This window comes from Notamacropus eugenii, chromosome 3 (genome assembly GCF_028372415.1).
Source record: "Notamacropus eugenii isolate mMacEug1 chromosome 3, mMacEug1.pri_v2, whole genome shotgun sequence".
In the NCBI taxonomy this organism is placed as follows: domain Eukaryota; kingdom Metazoa; phylum Chordata; class Mammalia; order Diprotodontia; family Macropodidae; genus Notamacropus; species Notamacropus eugenii.
This window is the reverse complement of record NC_092874.1, coordinates 55,130,642-55,152,351: the sequence shown is the minus strand read 5'-3', so window position 1 is coordinate 55,152,351 and position 21,710 is coordinate 55,130,642. Positions and strand designations below refer to the sequence as shown.

At 34.4% G+C, this 21,710-nt stretch overlaps 1 protein-coding gene across 3 annotated transcripts in view; it reads right to left on the bottom strand.

The window, feature by feature from the left end:
* SLC25A40 (solute carrier family 25 member 40) overlaps positions 1-21,710 on the bottom strand; it is a 43,271-nt gene that overhangs the window by 6,694 nt on the left and 14,867 nt on the right. For 2 of the 3 annotated variants that reach the window (XM_072651604.1, XM_072651601.1), the window contains exons 2-9: positions 18,322-18,442; positions 16,766-16,825; positions 12,667-12,773; positions 7,114-7,181; positions 6,078-6,199; positions 4,894-5,067; positions 2,569-2,678; positions 917-998 (exon numbers count right to left, since the gene is read on the bottom strand). In XM_072651604.1, coding sequence (XP_072507705.1) covers positions 917-998; positions 2,569-2,678; positions 4,894-5,067; positions 6,078-6,199; positions 7,114-7,181; positions 12,667-12,773; positions 16,766-16,825; positions 18,322-18,442 — 844 coding nt within the window. The remainder of the gene's footprint in view (positions 1-916; positions 999-2,568; positions 2,679-4,893; positions 5,068-6,077; positions 6,200-7,113; positions 7,182-12,666; positions 12,774-16,765; positions 16,826-18,321; positions 18,443-21,710) is intronic. The other variant, XM_072651603.1, reaches the window with a different exon arrangement.

Genomic DNA, 21,710 nt, shown 5'->3' with positions numbered 1-21,710 from the left:
AGACAGTATATTTCATGAGTGTTCCAAATTGTGGTAGGTCATTCTACTGATCAGAATTCCCAAGTCTTTCAAAATTGATTATCTTTATAATATTTCTGTTACTGGAAATAAATCAACACAAAGAATGAAGAGAGAAAATTTCCCTATATTTTCTCTTTCTTGTATTTTGGTTTACCTATTGTTCATATTTTTTAAAACTAACATAGGAAAGAAAAGAAAAAAGAGAAGGTTGGAGTGTAAAAACAGAAAATGACAGAGAAAGATCATTAAAACCATTTTATATTTGGATCTCATGGATACTCTATCTACTTGTAATCATTCCAAACACAAATGTGGGATTTGCTTAATGAGGAAAATTTTTAAAAATTAAAATTTAATATTTGTCAAGAGCCAACTGTGATTAATAGGACAAATAACAAAAAAGGAAATTTATTTAGCACATTAAACTACAAGTTATCAGACAAGAATGTACAAAAAGATCCAACTAGAGTGATATGATAGAGTGGAATGAGTTGGAAAGGGGAGGAAAGAAAAGGCTAAGAGGTTTAAAGAAACTTCATGAAGAAATAGCACCTCATCAAGGCCTTAAAAGACAAGAAGAGTTTCAACTGGCAAAGATATCTGGGGAAAGAATATGCTAAGTTCTAAAATGCTGGAAGTTTCTCCGCTAAAATCTCTTTTAGAATCACGTTTCTGAAAACTGAGTCAGTGTGAATTTCTGAGGAAAACTCATCAAAAGAAATAATAAATTATTAAAGTCAGCAGACGATAACAGAACACACATTTTTTAATTTCAAATTTCCTAACTACGTTATTCTATAGAATAGATTATATTCACTCAAACAGGAGAAAAGCAGAGAGAATCTTGACATAATAAACATTCTTAAAAATCAATTGAAAATGTCACAAAACTTACCTTGAATAGTTTCATATATCCCAAGTCTGGTTTGTTTTTGTGTTTTTACAACATCAAATGGTAAAGTCGCAATAGATGCAATCTATTGGAAAGTAAACATTAATTACTCTTTATCTTTAAATAGTATATTAACAGTAGGCCTCCTGCTTGCCCCCAGACATCACAACTTGTACAATTAATAAACTATTTAATATTTAAAAAATCCTGTTTTCATTGATTCCAGGGCTAGATTACTTCAACATTTGGTACAGATATGAGGTACAAACATAAGGATTACTTCCTAATGAAAGATAACATGATATTACAGAAAAGAACAATAAACTCGCAATTAGACAGACCTCAGGCAAGTGAAAACTCATTGAATCTGTTTCTTTTAATGCAATATAGAAAGGATATAATATGTCTTAAAGTAAATCAACGCACAAGCATTTATTAAGCACTTACTAATGTGCCAGAACCCGTGGTGGTCTAGTCATTAGGATTCAGCACTTTTACCACCACAGCCCAGGTTCAGTGCCCAGTCAGGGAAGGCCTATGGCCATCTAAATAGTACAATGGATAGAGAATCAGGCCTGAAGTCAGGAAGACTCATCTTCCTGAGGTCAAATCTGGCCTCAGACAAGTACTTACTAGCTGTGTGACCCTGGGAAAGTTACTTAACTCTGTTTGCCTTCGTTTCCTCATCTATAAAATAAGCTGGACAAGGAAATGGCAAACCTTTGCCAAGAAAACCCCAAAGAGGATCACAAAGAGTCAGACACAACTGAACGACAACAACAACGTGCCAGAAACTATGCTTGGCTCTAGAGATACAAATACAAAGACAGAAGAGTCTCTGTCCTAAAGGGCTAACTTACAGTCTACTGGAGGATACATGTTCAGAGATAAATCAATAGAACATACACACAAAATACATATAAAGTGATTAGGAGGCACTATGGGGCACTCAGAGAATCAGGATTGATGGATAATGTGAAAGTATAAGTGACAAAAATATAAATTATTACTAAAAGCTATCCTTCATCTCTGATTTGACCTGGGTGACCTCTCCAAATCATTTAAACTCCATGGGCCTCAGTTTCTTCATTTATAAAATGAAGGGATTAGACTAGAAGGCCTCTGAAATCCCCATTAGCTCTAAATCTATAAGCCTAAATTAGTTTTTCAAATGTTTGCCATAGACTGTCAACGTAAGATAGCCTTTGAAGAAAGGGTTTATTTATTGTAGTTATATTCTACTATATTTAAAGCATTTGATTTATCTTACTTAAACAGTACTGTAAACACTTCAGAAAATCACTTCTGATTAGCTGAATTCATTGATGTTACATGAGAAGCAGCATGAAGCAATGGCAGAGAACTAGCCTTGGAGTCTTGCCTCTGACACCGTGTAAACTGTGCGCAAGGCATTTCACATTTCAGCCCCTTGGGCAGCTCCCTTCAACAATCAGCTGCTGAGGAACTGTTGATGCACACTGTTAGGGAGCTTCCACACAAACTGTTTCCTATGCCAGTAAATTTTAACATCAGGCCCCTTCTCCCATCAAAAAATATTGTATTTACACATTACTTTATTTAGTAGTTATATATACAATCTTAAATGACATGACCATAAGTATTCTGAAATATTAATAACATAAAAAATGACTCACAGAACCAGACATTGCCCCTGCAGTAAAATTAATCCCAAAAGTTGGCTCACGTTTGTCAGTGGTTTTGCAAAGCCACTTCTTAAACATTTCAAAGTTATACCAGTACAATGCTGTGAAAACAGAAAAGAAATATTCTGAGAAGTGAAATATCAAGTCGGATATTACAAATTGATATTATATTAATAAATGGAGAGAAAGAAAACTCTAACTCTGGGACAGAACCAACACATCCCATTGACTATTTGCTTTCCGATCAGTTTTTCTCCACTCAGGCACATTTTAGGTGGAATATAGAGGTGTCAAGAGTGCAGGTGAACTGGATTAAAATGTAATTGGGAAATATTTAACCAAGTCAATAAAAACCTAAAGAAGATCATGTTAATATGTGGTTTTGTAAGTCACCATGAGGCTTGCAGGGATCCTTACATATGGCTTATTGGCCCTGTTTCAATTTGAGTTTGATACCACTGGTATAATCTATACAAAATTGATCATATCATTCAAAATAATCCACACCAACATTTCCATAAAAATTCCACCTTATTTCCCCCCTTTTTTCTTTTTTTTAATTTAGTATTTTATTTTTCCCAGCTATTCAAGAGTTTCTTTATCAAAAACTATGACCCATGATTGCTTTTCATTAATGCTAAAAGGAACATTAAAACAAAACGGAAAGCTGTGTAATTATAATGACCAAGCTTGGGTGAGGAAAAGAGTTAAGAAAATGCATGTCTCTCCTTTCACTGCAGGGATGGGAGAGACTATGGGTGTGGAATATTGTATAATACGCTATCAGATGCAGGTGATTTTTGTCTTTGCTTCCTTAAAAAAAAAGATGTGGAAAAACTAAAGTTTTAAAATGTACAGGAGACAGGAGAAAAGGTACTATGAAAAACATTCTGAACAGCTGAAATAAGAACATGTGTAAGAGAAGTTTAGAGAAGTGATAATACCAGCAAGCATTGATGTGCCTCTAAGGTTTCGAAGCTCTGTACACATTATCTTAACTGATCTTCACAACAACTGATGAGGAAACTGAGGTGAGAAGGGTGAAGTGACTTGCTCAGGGTCACACAGCTAATATGTGACTGAGGCAGGATTTGAACTCAAGTGCTCTTGACTCCAAATCCAGCAATCTATGCCACTAGCTGAATCTGACAAGTACGTAATTTATAAGTATAGGAGAAGTCACTGATGAATATTTTACTTTTCTACATAAGACTAGAAGACAGAAAGCAGAGTTAAGATGAAGAGAAATAAATAAACTAGAGTTAAAACGAAGACAGGTTTTAATAAAAGTAAGACCTCTCTGATTAAGATTAAGCAGCACCATAGCTTCTTCTCTGGACACCTTTAAAAGAGACTACAATATAATAAAAATGACAATTCTACCTAAGTTAATTTACTTATTTAGTGCCATACCAATTAAACTATCAGATAATTATTTTCTAGAGCTGGATAAAATAATAAAAGAGACTGGACATTTTTTCCAGATGGGGAGGGGATTGAAATACTTGTGTTCAACTGATTTTAAACCAGAGAATAATATGATTCAATAGGTATTTTATATTTCAAAATGCTATATGTCAATATAGCACAAAGAAGCAAGGAAATGAAAACAGGAATACTGGGAAAGGATAAAACAAGGGAGTTAAGAAGAAAAGGGGGAAAAGAAACAGTCGGGAGAAGAAAGCATAATTTACTTAGGTCTTAGACAAAGTGGAAATTGTTGTGGTTTGACATTAAATACCATCCCTCAATTGGCATAAAGAGTGATTACTTTGTACTGGTTCTTTTTCTAATGTTTGTCATTCCTCAACCACTAGGATCCCCTGATTTATGAAATAGTTTCCTACTGAAGGCCCTTAAAACAAGACAAATCCATAAAAATCAACTTTCAATTATTCTTGATGATTCTATGGATGCAGTGGTAAAAATAATCCCATTCTCTACTTGAACCTCAAATTATTCGGATGACCTTAATGATTTTTTTTCAGTACGAATTTACTCTATTATGTTATGCTCAGACTAATATTAAAATAGACTTACATCCACCGACTATAATTTGGTCAAATATGAATCAAATGGCTGAGTAAGACAGACAAAACCTGGATTATAAATATACTGAATATAGGTCCCCTCATTAATTTATTCAACACATCATCAAATGTCTAGAAGCTCAGTATCGATTCTGGTATTTTGTAGGTGCATAAAACGATAACACAGCTCCTAAGAAGTTTAAGAAATGATTCACTCACAAAAGTGTACATATAAATAACCAAAGACAATATAAAACTGAGCATAGATTAAAAAGGTAAATCCTACCTGAGAAAGGCACATCTCTCATAACAGTAGGACTCCAACCTTTCCAGAGTGAAATCCAACCACCATGTGACAATTTCCATCTGACAAACAGATGTAATTCCTTATAAGACAATGCCTTGGCTTGCATTTTGGTTCTAATCAACTCTAAGGGACTTATTACAGTTACTGCACCTACTGAAAATAATATACACATATATGTCAATATGCACATAAACAGCATAATTTAATGTTTCACTGATGATTAATCAAAGTTCCGTATTTCTCGAGTTATGCCCAAACTTTAGACCCAAAATATATACTGCCACCACAGCATCACAACTTTTTTCTTAAATCACTACAGGTTTTCCATACGTGTATGAGACACTATTTTCTGAGACAGCACTGACAAAAATCTCTTTCCTATGACATCCTGTTTCTTCTCTTTCCAGTCTCCTTCCATTCAAGTGTAATAAATATAGCTCAACAAAGATGGGGGCAAAAACCTCCTTCAAACCAGCACCCTTCAAATTTCACTCCCAATGTGGATGTTATCTTGTCTCTCCTTCAAGTCTGATTATCCACGTCTAGATGGAGAAGGCTCTGGGGTTCTATCCTAGTCCAGAATCCTCTTGGGTTCAAATGAGTCTTTGGAAGTTATCATGATCTTAAAGCTAGTATGAAACCATCCAAACACACAGAAGCCACCCAGTCTTGGGGTAACCTAGATTTGTACTTGATGCATTGGGTTTGCTGAATTCTGGATCCATATACTCAAAGACTAGGCCTTCAGAAGGAGGGAAGTCAAAGCTAAGTTTAGCAAGGAACTTCTTGTTCTACAGACAGATCCTTCACAGTGTTGTGGAAGCACACAACTGTTTATAAAAAGGTCTTTTAACCTGACTGCAGCAATACAATTCTATAGTGACTTACTGAGTGCCCATTACATGCAAGGTACTGCATTATATAATGCCTGAGGCAGACTAGAATCTGAAGTCTTCTATCTGCAAGCTCTAAAACCTTCAATCAACTGCTTCATCTCTGAATTTTAGCTTCCACACAGAGCTACAGTAAAGGAAAGCACTACGGAATCTATACCAATACTATCTGAATGATGTTGGTACTACTAACTCTATGGGGGATGTGCAAATAAAGTAACACCACGACAAACTGAAATTTAAAAATAACATCATAGACTTATGACTCACATCTGGCCACAATTCCAGCAAAAATTGGTACGAAGGCTTCATTTTCTACTTTAGATTTCATAAATGAAGATAATTGGTCATAACAAGTAAAATATATAACTGTAGCAGGAACTGCCATCACTCTGAAAGAGACAGATCAAATAAGACCACAAAGATCAGAAAGCACAGCGCACGCTCAAAAACAAGCTACTCACTATAAGGGCAAGCTAAATTACACTAAATCTAAAACCTTAAACTTTGTTTTGTTTGAAGAATCTTGTAGCAAAGTACTCTAAAGCACAATTTTCCAACTTTTCTGGCCTGTTTTGTTCGCTTCTTCAACAAGGCAAACAACTTATCCCATACAAATCTACTTTTAGGAAGGAAAGAAAAATCAAAATACCTTTGGCAAGAACGGAAGAGATACTGGGTGTCACACTTAATAGGACACCAAATAAATATTGCATGGTATTCAAACGAGGAACCAAGGCATAGACACTTTCATCTTATAAACACGTAAAATACATTTATAATATAAGACTATATAAACTACCCAAAGTACTGTGTGGTACTCAAAAGACTTCAGTCTAATGGAACGAATGATAATTGACTGACATGGGTGCCAGTCTTGGCATTAGTTATTAACTTTGTGACTTTGGGCAAATCACCTGCCCTTTGTGCCACAAACAACATTTTATCCTGCCACTTCAAAGGAATGGCTTTGTAGACATAATAATTCTTTATAATGCAAAGCCAGATTACAATTTTATCATTAAAACCTTACATTTTGACATATTAACTCATATACAAGCTATTTCGTGAAATTTTAAGAGAATGAAAGCTATATGAATAGAAAGTCCTGATATATTTCATATAACATACATCTCTCAGTTCTTCAGTATGAAGGGTAAGCCAACCTCGAGAATCAATAATACTTTACTTTTTTATAAATGAAATAAAGCAGTAATGTTATTAAAACGTCATTAGCCGTTTTGCTGTTGTAACCCCATACACAGACACAACTAAGATAGTATAAAAAAACCAAATTTCAACTCACAGTGTAGGTGGAAGACCACTCCATAAGGATTTTATGCCCTCGTTTCGAATAATTTTCAAAAAGGCATCCTAAAATGTAATTGGAAAAGAATGACTAATAATGCTCTTCTGAATTTACTGGTGTAAAGATTTAGTAGTAATTTTTGTTAATTAATTAATAATAGCAATTAATAAATTAATTTAAATTAAATTTTAAAAATTTGTTAACTAAAAACAAAATCTGCCTCTGTAATATACAAAGAACACTGAACTAAAATTAGGAAGATCTGGCTCCACCATTTCTAAGTTGTATTACCTGTGCCAAATCAGTTTCCCTCAATTAACTACTTCCACTGTAAGACAGAATTGAACAAATTGATTTCTAAGGCCTTTTCCACTCTAACATTCTGCTCTTCAGACTCACTGTGTATGTACATTTAGAAAAAGCAGTTTTCTCTATACAAAAAAGCTCAATGACTTTCCTTCTTACCAGAATCTGCTCTGGCTTTAGACTCAAACTGTCCAATTTAGGTACTTCTATAGACGGCAGTACAACTTTGGGATCCCCAAACTGAAGTTCTTATAAAGCTATACAAGATAAAGTACAAACTGAAATGTCATCACTACGCATACATTACTACAGGTGTGTGTATGTATACATGCATGTGTGTCTATCACAGACATATATACACATAAACATACACATACATATATATGCATATGAACAGACCCAGTTCTTCAAATCACAAATGTTTTAATTTTCTAAGTAAACTTCAGAATGTTTCCCTTCTTTCATTGTCTGTCTATTTCATTACTTTACAGTATCCTTGGTGACATTACTTATATTCTCTACATTTTAATTAGCTGTGTGATGGTGAAGTTGAGGTCTACTTAGAAGACCACTTTTGAAAGTTTCCCTTTTCCCTACTAATATTCTTGTTAATATCCTTGTGTAGATTATTATGGAAAAAAATTTACAGATGGGAATGTAAGAATATAGGTCTGTGGTATTAATTACTGAACACTGAATACAAAAGTACTATATCCAGACTGCCAAGAATACAGCAATAAATCAAGGACTTAAGAGTCAGAAGACTTGAGTTGGAATTCTTCCTCACTAGCTGTTTGACTCTGGGCAATTCAGAACCTTTCTCAGTCTCAGTCCCTTTATGTGGAAAATAGGAATAATAACGGCACCTACTTCAAAAGGGTGGTTGTGAGGATGAAATAAGTGTAAAGCACTTTGCAAATCTTAAAGTGCTATATTATAACTATAGCTATTATTATTGTTACCAATAATCATTTTTATGATCAAGTATTATTCATTCCAGGATTGAAGGGACAGTTCAATATTAAGAAAATGATAAATTTAATATGTTACTAGTAAGAAAACCCATAAATTATCTATCAATTGGCTTCGGGAAAAGCAGCTGATGGAAACACATTTTAAAACAGGATTTTTCTTTAATAAGATAAAAAACTGTTTGAAACAAAAAAAAGTAGCATTAAATATAATGGAGAAGTAGTAGATAATATCCCACAAAGAGTATTAAAATACGAATACCTACACTTACCATTCTCATTCTACAGAGTAATCTTTGAAATATAATGAAACAAGAAATAAAACTAAGGGAACAGGCATAAGCAAAGGAGAGTTTAAAATATCTCCAATTTGTAGATCACGTGATGACTATAGAAATCCTAAGAATCAGCAAAAAAATTTTAAAAAAGATAATATGGCTTCAGTAAAATAACAATTTTTATGGTCAACTGGCAAAAATAACAAGTTTTTATCACTAACAAAAAAAAGAAAAGAAATTGAAAAGCAAGCACCATTTACAATAATGACAAAATATGCTAAATGACTGGGCATTAATGTAACAAGACACATAAAACCCAGAAAAAAATCAACACTAAAACAATTTTAACAAAAATTTTTAAGAGTCAGGTGGAGAATTATTATAAGTCAGGGCTAGGTCAAACCAATACAGTAAAGGTGGCAATATTACTCAAACTGATTCACACATATCAAGTAACCAAAATATCAATGAGATACTTCATAGAAATAGATAAGAATGGAGAAAACAGCCAGGAAGTCAGAGAAATACCTACAGTAGAGAAATAAGAATTGCAGTTGAAAAGTTTATAGGAAAATCCAAGAAAGGAGCCATTAATTAAAAAAAAAACTTCAGATGTTTATGTTCAGACAAAACATGGCTAAAAAGCAAGGCGAACTAGAGATCTTATCACAAAGAAAAGAATTTGAACTCAGACACCACAGACTCAATGGAATTAGACCATGACTGACATGGTTCTATAAGAATATACTTTACTCAAATGAAGTAGGATGGGAAAAATGGATGATGGAGGAGGAAGCATTGATAGATATTTGTGGGAGGAAATCCAGGAACTATACAGGGTTAATGGAGTGGAGATCATTTAGGTGACAATCAACAGAGGTAGAAAGAGAACTCATATGCCATCAGAGTATACTAAAGATTGAACAAACAGAAAAAGAAAATGAATTTAGAGAACAAATTAAATGTGACATGAAGGAATGATATAGTACTGATGGGAAACTTTAATTATATGGATATCACTGGAGGGGAGGGGGAAATTATGTCAAAAAATACAGCAGCTAACAATTTCTTAAGCTCTAATTCTTCAAAGGGTGATAATATGGAGAAAGTCCATTCTGAATCTGACCTCAAATTAATTGTTAGGGTATAAATGATGGGAACACTGGGGATAAATTCATGAAAAAGGTGAGGAAAGGCAGAAATAGTCTGACATACACAGATTTTACTAGATCAAATTTCAAAGAATTTAAAGGAAAGACAGTTAGATAAAGAGAGATGTATTTATTAAGCACCAGGCATACTGTTATATACTGAGAATAGAAATAAAAGCAAAGAAAATGTAGCTCATGTATGCTTACATTCCAACAGGGAAAACAACCTAAAAAGGTGAACCATAAAGGGAAGCAGAAGAGTGCCCACAAAGGGCAAGGCAGGTAGTGAGAAGGAAGAAAAGATGTTTGGAAAGTGAGTGGAGCTGCATGTGATGTGCAGCTGGAACCTCCCTCCCCACCCCACCCCTCTCCCCAGCAGCCTGCAGAGGAAGGATTTGATGATCAAAAGGGTTAAGAACAGAAAGTTCTCAAAAGAAACACACCTTTTCAATAACCACTTGCAAAATTGTTCAGACTCAAAGTCTAATGAGTTAAGACATATTTATCAATCCACTAACAAGCATTTCTTAATGGTGTACTATGCGTCAAGCACTGGGAATACAAAGACTAAAATTAAACAGTCTTTGACATTCTATAGGGGGAACAGCCTATACAAGAACACATATAGGTACAGATATGTGTGCATGTATGTATGTGTGCACATACACACATATATATTTGTGTATGTACTTGTATATACACACATATATGTACATATGTATGTATCTGTGTGTAAATATATATATATATAAATATAAAAATAATGCATACAAAACAAACACAAGGGAATTGGGGGTGGGTGGAGTGAGATGAAGAGGCACTACCAATTGAGGAGAGATTGTCAGGAAAAGTCTAACATGGGCACAAGGGACAACTGATGTGAGTTTTGAAGGAACCAATGTATTCTAAGAGGTGGAGGCAGACACAGGACAAAGATACGATTCTGTTACATTCATACACAACAATTTGTCATTCCCAATCAATGGCCACCCATTTTGTTTGCATTTCACTTTTTTTGTTACCACAAAGAATCCTTTTATTACTATCAGTTTTATTTAGGGCTTAAAGACTGCACTGGTAAGGTCAAATAGCATAAAGAACTCCTTCTACCAATGTGGGTTTGCAGTTAGTTGCCTAATCAATGAGGAGTTAAGTGCCTATCTAAAGATTACATAGACAGCATGGATGAGGGGGTAGGACTTTGCTCGAGGTCTTCTTGAAATCAGCTCTCCACCTGTCATGCTGCAATGACTCTCCTTTGTGATATACAAAACCTTTTTTTTCTGTCTTTGATGTCCTTGATGTAAATGCCCAGTGAATGGAATTACCGGGTCAAAAATATCAAGAAGTTTCACGACTTTTCCCATATAATTCCAAATTGCTTTCTAGAATGGTTATAACACTCCACAGCTCTATCAGAATATTAGTATGCCTTTATCATCACGACCTTCACAATACTTTTTCCTTCTTTTATCATCTTTGTCAGTTTTACAGGTGTGAAGTGAAACCTGAGTTACTTTAATTTGCATTTTTCTAATTGCTGATGGGGACAATCTTTGCAATTGTAGATGAACATGTACGTTTCTCCCACTGAAAGGTATTTGTATATATGATTACTTATCTAGCGGGAAATCTATCATATGATTACAGATTTCAAGCAGGAAGGGACTTCAGTTATGCTGTGCCAAACTATCTTGTAAGACCTTTGAAGGCAGGGATTATGTTTAATGATTTGGTTACACAGTAGTGGGTGGGACAAGGGGTAAAGGAAACAAACTTGCAAAGGAGCTCACAAAGGTGGCATAAAGGCATCTGACAACAGTCAATGGCCTACATGTCATATTTAGCACATACTTCCATGGTTTCTGAGCTCTGCTCTATATGGGTGTATCATAAACTAATTTCTTTCTCAGTTTGGATTTGTACTTTCATTTCTATAGTAAATCCACTGATGAGGAAATCTCCACTACTAATGGAAATCTGCAACTTTTTCTACTACTTTAAAGTCTTCAGAGTACTGCTTGAGGGATTAAAAGATTAAGGACTTGTCTAGGTAGGGTCAAGCTGCTAAGTATATGTCAGACATGAGCCTTGAATTCCAATTTCCTGACACCAAGGACAGCTCTCTATCCACTACTATTCCATGCTGCCCCTAAGAATTTATAACAATTCCATAAATTATTCACACTACAAAGACCTCAAATTACAAAATTATAAAATCACAGAATGTCAGTGCTGGGAAGGACCCTAGAGAAAAGATCCTGTAGTCCAACTCCCTTAATTTACAGAAGATGAAACTAAGTTTCTATGAGAACAAATGAATTTGTCTAGTGGAAAACAAACTTGAGTGACGGGGGAAGATGAAAATGTATTCATTCAGGTTACTGTCTTGTCCTTCATTTTCACAACTCTTTTTTTTCCTCTCTCCTTAGTGAGAAAGGGCAGCATCATTTTTCAAACTTTACTCTGGCCTAAGAAAGACTTACACATTATCCAAAACAAATAATGGAAGAGAAATAAAAACCATTTTCAAGCTGTAGAATGCATAAGGAAAAACCATCAACAGAGCAGAGATGTAAATAAAGGAATGAACAGAAAAGCATTTAGGATCCCACACCTCAGGCTAAGAAGACCTCAGAGGCCATGTCGTCAAACCCTTTCATTTTAGAGATGAGGAATTTGAAGCCCAAAAGCTAAGGAACCTCACAGAGGCAGTGAGAAAGATTGTTGTGGCCCTTCCCAACTTCTACTAAATAATAAGTAAGAACTGATGAGATAAAGAGAATTTACATCACTACAGAGGCCTTAAAAATGGAAAATTAGGATTTAGTGTAATTTCCTTACCAATGTTCCTCTGAAGCGGCCAGGCTTCTTGTACCATGCTTTGTTGCTACCCTCGTCACAGAAATATAGATGATCCATCAGTCCATTACAATATAAAAAACATCTTCCTAATGAGAAATACCAGAGGTCATTTCAAATAATGGCATTCCCTTTATAGATATGCACCCTAAAAGTTTACTTGCTCATCTTGAAAAGTAACCCCTGATCAGAAAATCACAGAATATCAGAATTTTAAAGGGTACTAGAGGCTGTCTAGTTTTAGTGTATTTGAACAAGAAAGACCTCTACACTCCAGCTTACAGATGGTCATTCAGTTTTTCCTTAGAGATCTCCAATGAGGGGCCCACTGCCTCTTGAGGAAGCTCATTACAATTCTGGATAGATCCAGTTAGGAAGTTTTCCTTGTATCAGAAAGAAATCTCCCTTCTTTCTGCTCTCTTATCACTGCCCCATCCATGCCAAGTACTGTTCCTATCCCTTGTTTGATCTTCTTCTCCCTAATATATCTAAAAAAAAAAAAAAAAATTTATCATCCTTAGCATTCCTTTTCTGCCTCACCTCATTCTAGGTTTTAGCACCCATGCATGATTCTTCATTTTTTTTGGTTATTTATTTAGTATTTAATTTTTCCTTGTTACAACTCTTAGATGATTCTTAAAGGGCTATCCCTACATTTTTCTAAAGCTTCAGTCTGATCCTGTCATTCCCTTGCTCAAGAATTGAATAAAATACAAATTCCTCTGCTTGGCATTTAAAGCCCTTCACAATCTAGACACCTTTCACATTATTTTACAAATGCATTCAAATTGGCTTACTTGCTGTTTGCAGACTTGGCAACCTCCTCATCCAATCTAACAAGAATTTATTAAGATCTTTCAAGTGTAAGGCACGGTACCATGTGCTGAGGAAGCAAAGGCAAAAAGAAAACAGAAACCAACCTCTATGAACTCAAATTCTACTGGGAAGAGGGAAAATAAAATATGTAAACATAAATATATACATGATGATGTGAGGAAGGAGAGACTAGGGAAAGATCAGAAAAGGATTCCCACAGGAGGTGGCACATGAGCTGAGAACTCTGAAGAAAGCTCAAGATCCTAGGAGGTAAAGGTAAGGAAGGAATGCATTCCAGGTAAAAGAGCAACCTGTGCAAAGTTGGAGGTAGGTGATAGAATGACAAATATAGGACATGGCAAGAAAGTCATTTTGTCTGGATCACAGACCTGGAAGAGAAACAACTGAATGCAGTAACCCAATGTTCAAAAAGCCCAAGATCAGGGATCAGGATACAAATACAGAGACTCCACAATCATCTAATTCATGTTTCACTCTCTAACTAATGTTAGCCTCGAATCCTCAATTAGAGGTATTCCAGGATCACCATAACAACTCACGTGCAGATTTATGAGGCATTTTACTTTGTTTGCCACAATTCTGTGAAGAGGGTTCTTACGGTTATTTGTTATTGTTCAGTTGTTATGAATATAAACTAAAGGGGAAATGACTCCCTATTTGATAACAACTGCTAGGAAAACCAGGAAAGTATTTTGACAAAACTTAGGGTGAGGCCAATTATCCTGATCACAAAAAGTTTCAAAGGGACATGTTACCTAAATATAAAATGCCCAATCATTTTTCAAAAAAAATTAGGCAGAAATCGAAAGATCTTTCACAGTTTTGGCTGGGTGAAAATTCTTACCCAAATAAGGCAAGAGAAAAAAAAAAAGGAAAGTAAAGGATAAATCAGATAATTTTTATTACTTCAAGTTAAAAGGCTTTAGAATGAACAAATGAATGCATCTAGAAGAAACAATTAAGTAGCTGAACAATCTTTACATCTGATATCTCTGGTAAAACTATGACATCCATGATACACAGAAGTGAACCAAATATAGGACAGAATTATTCCCTACTAGATAAGTGGTAAAAGGATGTGAATAAATGGTTTTCAAAGAAAAATTGCATACTGTCAACAAACATGTGAAAGATAGTTTCAAGTCATTAAAAGTATGAGAATGTAAATTAAAACAACTCTGAACTTTTTCCCTTATATCTAAAGATGAGTAAAGATGGTTTTAGTCAATGCTGGGGAGTTAGGTACACAAAAACACTGTTATTACAACTGTGAATTGGTTCTGAATAACAACTGGTCCAAAAATTCAGAATTGAGTAAAGTGGCAATTCTACTATAGTGCATATACTCCAAGAAGGCTAAAAAACGAAAAAAAGACCCCTTTATATTAAAATATTCATCCAATTTTGGGAAGCAAAAAACTAGAGAGAAAGCAAGTACTCATCAGGAAATTACTAATAATTGTTGTATATGAATACATAAAGTAATTATCATTGTACCAAAAAATGACAAATATAAGTAATTAAGGAAAACATGGGAAAACTTGTATGAATAATGCAAAATAAAGTAAGCAGAAAAGGGAGAAAAATATACAAGATAACAAAAATGAAAAGAGCACTTGAAAGGAGGCTGAACTCTGATGACCTTTAAGGTACTTTCTCATCTTTTATGTTTTAATAAAGGTCATTTCCACCCGTAAACTGATAAACCTAGAAGACAACAATCCAGTGCTTAAAACTGAAAAGATTCAATTAAGATTTAACAGATCTATTGAGGTTAAAAAAAAAACAAAAACAAATGCTATCTGTAGCACCCACAGTTTTGAAGTTAACCTTTAAAAATGAAAAAAGTTATAGCTTCCAAAGAAGATGGGAGAGTATGGCATCAAGGGAAGGAGCAGAGGGGGCTGCAGTTGCAAAGGCGAAGTATCACCTCTTTGTCAAGAGAGTAGGGCAAATGAGGAGAGATGTAGATGGATTTTAAAGTGTATGATAGAAGACAATAGCAATCTCTGGACAGATGATTAACATTTCCTTGGTAAACTCCATAGAGAAAGAGGGAAAGAGATAATATAAGAGTACTGAGGAGAAAAAAGAAAGCTTAGAACAGTTGCTATCAGCATCTGATAGTCAATTAGGGAAAAATAAAAGTATTATTATGCGGCCGTGAGGGCACACACAGCTGAGAGTAGGTAACATATTTACAGTGAACCTAATCACAGCATGGTTGTATGAATTTCTCTCGACATATTCAAGAGCATTCAAATAAGAATGGAAAAGGTGGATAGTGGAGAGATGCCAGCACAACAGCTTGGCAAGACCTGAATGATAATGGGAGAAGGAAAACAAGGAGTTTGAATAAAGGACAATACCTAGTCAAACTGAGTAACATAAGATAAAGCCTGGAAAGGGATAGAATGACTTGAGTTTAGTGGGGAATTTTTAACCTTTTCTGTGTCACAAACATCTACCGATTATGTCTATCTATCTATCCATTCTCAGAGTTATACTTTTAAATGCATGAAATAAAATAAGTAGCATTGTAAAGGAAGCCAAGATCACAGCCTGAAGATAGAGAATTTCTAGTTAAGGAGTGAAGCAGTAAGAGAGATGTAAGCATAGGAGGTTGTGGTCAGTGAAAAGAATTCCAGAGCTCTTGATCATAGCAGTAGAGTAGTTAAAGAAGTGAAAACAAGGGACATGGTCTGATCATCTTGGAGACCAGGTGTTTGAGGGGATATCAAGATACATGGAGGTGCCCAAAAAAGAAGAAAGGGTTATGGTAAGGAAAAAGACAGTACTTACACAATCAACTCTCATTTTTAAGGTGCCAGCCATATAATAATAATAAATAAGTTATTTATAAAGCACATAACATTTTTAAAGTTTTGCAAAGCACTTTATAAATATTCTCATTTGATCCTCCTAACAACTCTGAAAGACAGGTGCTTTTATCATCCCCCCACTTTACAAGTGAAAAGACTGAAGCAGATTTAGGTTTAGTGATTTGCCCAGAGCCACATAACTAGTAAATATCTGAGGCTTGTTTTGAACTTAGGTCTTTCTGACTCCAGGTCCACCAATCTATGCACTGTGCCACCTAAGTAAATAAGAATTTTGGGATCATGATAACAATGAAGAAACTTTACTAAAGCCAAGAAAAAAAGGAATATTGTATTAATACAAACGAATATGGTACAATTAAAAATCCCATAATTTTTACATATAACTTTAAAATTGTACATACTTTTGGGGTAAGGATTGTTCTGAACTTGGAGACGAATTTTAACAACATCCAAAGGTGTCACTATAAAAACACATAAATGGCAATTAGAGGGATACATACTGCCTTTAATTAATTAGAAATTCTTCTTAAGAAATACAAAATATAGCACCATACATCATTAATTCTTACACAATTTTTATAAAACATGATTTTTTTTTTAATCCACTCAGGAGTCTGTTGCTTCTGAATAATATTTAATTTGTACTATTTTGAATCTTTTTCAAAGAGAAGCATAGAAGAATTAAGGTTAGATTCTCTTATAAACATTAAACTGTACTTTAAAATAGCATTTCTTCAAATACAGTACTAATTCTAAATGACATTTCATTAGTATCTAGAACTAGAATATTAGTACACTGTATAAGGAAAAAGAGTTCTTTAAAACAACAAAATGAAAGCTTTCACAATTCTGCTCATTCAAGAAGTCACAATTTCACTCATTCAACATTTATTATTTCCCTAGTTTTTAAGATTAAACTGAATAAAATAACAAGTAGTGGCAAAGAGAACGATAATTTAAACTGAATAGTTAGAAAATAATTCTACCACCAGACTGTACTACTTATTGCATTTGTGAAAATTAAGGCAGGAGAACCTTAAATCAGGATATAGGATAGTGAGATTCAAGTATAAATAACCACATCAAACATCAGGCAGTTGTCATTAAGAATGTACATTATAAATATTTGTGCTTGCTTTTATCTGTTATACATTTTAAACAAACTAGATGATATTAAAATACTATTTTTTGGTATTGTGGACCAAAGTGGTTTAAAAAACTCTTCTGTGTTAATGCATACAAATAATATTATGCTTAATTGCAAACTACCATGAATGACATTTCTGTACCATGAGTATTTACTTATCTGTCATTATACAATCAGAATTTTAGAATTGTAAAAGACTTTATAGAAGGTAAAAATAAGGGATAAGGTGATTCAGAATCCGCACAGTCCAGTACTCACAAATGAAGAATTTGAGAATTAAGAGGCCCTGGGTTTAAATTTCACCTTAGGAACTTACCGGTGGTATGACCCAGGAAAAGTCATTTAACTTTTGGATCTCAGTTTCCTTATCTACAAAATGAGGGAGTTGGACTCCGATCAAGTTCTAAGCTTATGATGCTATGGATCATCTCTTCACCCTTTGATTTCTCAAAATATTTTGACCGTTACTTTTATGCACTTATCCCATTTTATTTTCATAATTATTTGTATGCAGATTTTATTTCTCCTACAAGGTTTCAAGTTCCTGGAGGACAAATACATTATTTTTTTCTTAATGTTTAATTGCATTAGAAGACTCACTAATCATTTGTTTTTTCTCACAATTTTATTTTTAAAATTATTTTTAGCTTTTTATTTTTATTTTGCAAGTACTGAGTATGTTACTGATCTGTATTAACCCTACACAATAGGCACTTAGTAGCACCAAGTTTTCCAAGCTCCCATTTAATATCCTTTTCACAAAGTTACATAAATTCCCAGACACTCTGAATTTGTTGATATTCTTTTTACCCATTAGTGATGTAAGAATAGCTCCAGTACACGAGGCAATCATTTGCTGCAAAGGTGTCACTGTGGGAAATGCTGGTCCTGTCTGTTCAGCATCCATATTGTTAAAACCTGGTAAGAAAAACTAAACATGACCCATCCCCTCAATTAATGGAGAACTAGCAAAACTGAGAACTATAAAATTTAAATAGTAGATAGTATATAAACAGCAACATATTTTAAACATTTTGGGATACTAACATCAAATGCCTTAATAATAAAGAGTATATGTGATATACTCATCATCAAGAAATGAAGAAGATACATATGAAATTAACACTCTATTACCAACAGAACATATTTTTTTCAGTAGTGAGACAATCTGAGTTGGTCATTTTAACCAAAGGCACACATTTATTCTGATAAGGAGTAGTAAATGTAATATACATACTGTGACTTGTGTCTTATTATTAAGATGTAACCAGTCATTTGGTATCAGCAAATACTGTATTTCCATATAACTAAAAATGGCTGTTAAGGATAAAGGGCATATATCATCAAAATATAAACAAGTCTACTTCCAAAGATACTAAGTTCCTATGAAATTTTAAAAACATTCATTATCAGTTCAAATTATACACCAGATTTGCATCCTTAAAAAAAAAGTTAGAAATCATAGAGATCATAAAGTTCAACTTTTCATTTTACAGAAGAGAAAGCTATAACCCAGAAAGATTATATGACTTGTCTATCTCACATGACTCATTAATGGCAGAGCAAGAACTAGAACTCGGGTCTCTTTGACTCTGTCCAGGGAGAGAGTCCATTGTCCATTGTAGCAAGCTGCCCTGATTTTCCTACATTAAACAGCCCCCTGGACCCTAAGATTGTCAAGAAACCCAGTAGACAACATAGTTTAGCATTGTCTCCAAAGCTACCAATGACCTTTTAATTACTAAATTCAATAGCCTTTTCTTAGTCCTGATACTACTTGATTTCAGTATTTGACACTGTCAGGCATCATCTCATTCTGAATATTCTCTTGACAGTAAATTTTCTGTTATCTTCTGACTCTCTTCCCGTTTGTCTAACTGTTCCTGATTCTCCTTTGCTGGTTCTTCATCTACATCACTCTAGTGATATCCTAAGGCTCCATCCTGGCTCTCATTCATTTTTACTCTACTAATTTTGTATGTAACCTCATCAGTTCAATAATCTCAATGCAGATAATTTCCAGATTTATATAGCCAACCCTAATCTCTGCTGAACTAGAGTCACACATCTCCACCTGCCTTTTGAACATTTCAAACTGGATGTCCTGTAGCCATCTCAAACTCAACATACCCAAAACAGAACTCATTATCTTTCCCCACAAATTTCTCTTTCTGAACTCCCACATTACTACCAATACTTTTACTGCCAAAATTACACCATCTCTCAACCTTCTTGAAAACTCAGTGTCATACTCAAATCCACTCACATTCATCTCACCATTGTATCATGTCATTTCTACCTTGTCAATGTCTCTCATATGTATATGTGTGTATGTAATGTGTGTGTATGTATGTATGTGTGTGTGTGTGTATATATATATATATTGCCTTCTCTCTCCACCCACATAGCCACAATCCTAGTTCAGGCCCTCAACACCTTCTGCCTAAACTACAGCAATAAGACTTCTAACTTGGTATCCTTTCATCAAGTTCCTGCTCTCTGTATGAATCCATTCTCCACTCACCCGTGAAAGTGATTTTTCCTAAAGCATAAACAATCATGTCACCAATCTCCCTGGCAAATGAGCTTACATGGCTTTCTATAATCTACAGATCAAATAATAAGTATCAAGTAATAATTATCAAATAACAAAAATTTGACATTTAACGCTCTTTACAATCTGATCCCTTTCTACTTTTATAGCCTTCTCATACCTCACACATTTCCAGATACTCTACAATCCAGTTACACTAGCCTACGTACAGCTCCTCAAATAGTAACAACAATAAGAATTATATAAAACAGTACAGACACTCCATATCTTATCTCCATATTTTCTTTTCACAGGCCTGGAATTTCAATCCCCTTAGATGCTAAAATATTCTCCTTTCAGATTACCTTCATCTATTCTGCATATATCTTATATGTATGTATCTTTGCGTGTATACATCTATATCTATATATATGAAACCTAGTTATTCACATGTTGTCTTCCCAGTTAGAATGCAGGTTCTAAATAGACAGTTCTCTATGTTTTGCGGGCCGCTGCCCCCCCTCCCCACCCGCTTGTATCTCCAGAATTTAGCACAGTACCTAGAACATAGTAAGCACTTAATAACTGCATGATGACTGACATGAGTCAACCCAAGCAGCAGACAGACAAGTCTGCTATAGAGTCAAGGTGAGGCTTTCAACAGGTATTCAAGAATCACATTATCTAAGGCAAAGGACAAATGGAGTTAGGGTTGACTATTGAACCTGTTTGTTGTTTTACTAAGGGAACAAGTTTCTAATTAAAACCCAATGTTTATGATATAGGAACAAGGAATGTTTTAGTAACTAGTCGATACTATCAGTTAATATTTTTGAAAAACTCTTATCAATATAATACTCATAATTTGGGAACTGGCCATAATCCATTTAAATTCAGTAAGGAAACAGAAAGGTATAAAAGAAAGTCCAACAGATAGCCAAGAAGTAGCAAGACCATATACATCTTAGTAGAGTTTCCAAACTGGCACATCAGGCAGGACACTCTATGATTTGCTATCTTGTATTTCTACTTTTTTTCCACTAATTTCCTGAACATCACACGTTTAAGAAATAGGTAAAACTATCACTACCTGCAGATGATATGGTAGCACACTGGGCCTGGAGTGAGGAAGATCTGAGTTCAAATCTGACCTCATACACATACTAGCTATGGGACCCTGGGCAAATCGCTTCATCTGTTGGCATCAGGTTCCTCAAATGTAAAATGAGGATAATAATAGCATTTCTCTCCCAGGGTTGTTGTGAGGACCCAATAAAATAATAATTCTTAAGTGCTTAATACAGTGCCTGGCACTGTTTTAAAAAATGAGCTTAGTTAAAAAATTGAGAGAGATCAATGGAACAGACAAGACAAGAGAGAATCAAAAATAACAGTATTCAATAACCCAGTGTTTGAAAACATAGAAAACATAAATTACCTAGGAAAAAGTTTTTTTTAAATTTTTTTAATGTTAGGAAAACTTCAGAAGCAATCTGGTAAAAATGAGGCTTATGCAAACACCTTACTCCATGTTCCAAAGAACATTCTAAATGGATATGACCTTAATGTTTAAGATAATACTACCAAAAAAAAATCAGGAGAGAAATAGATCATATATCTCTCATAGTTACGCACATATTAAGCAAAGGATAGAGGTAATTACAAA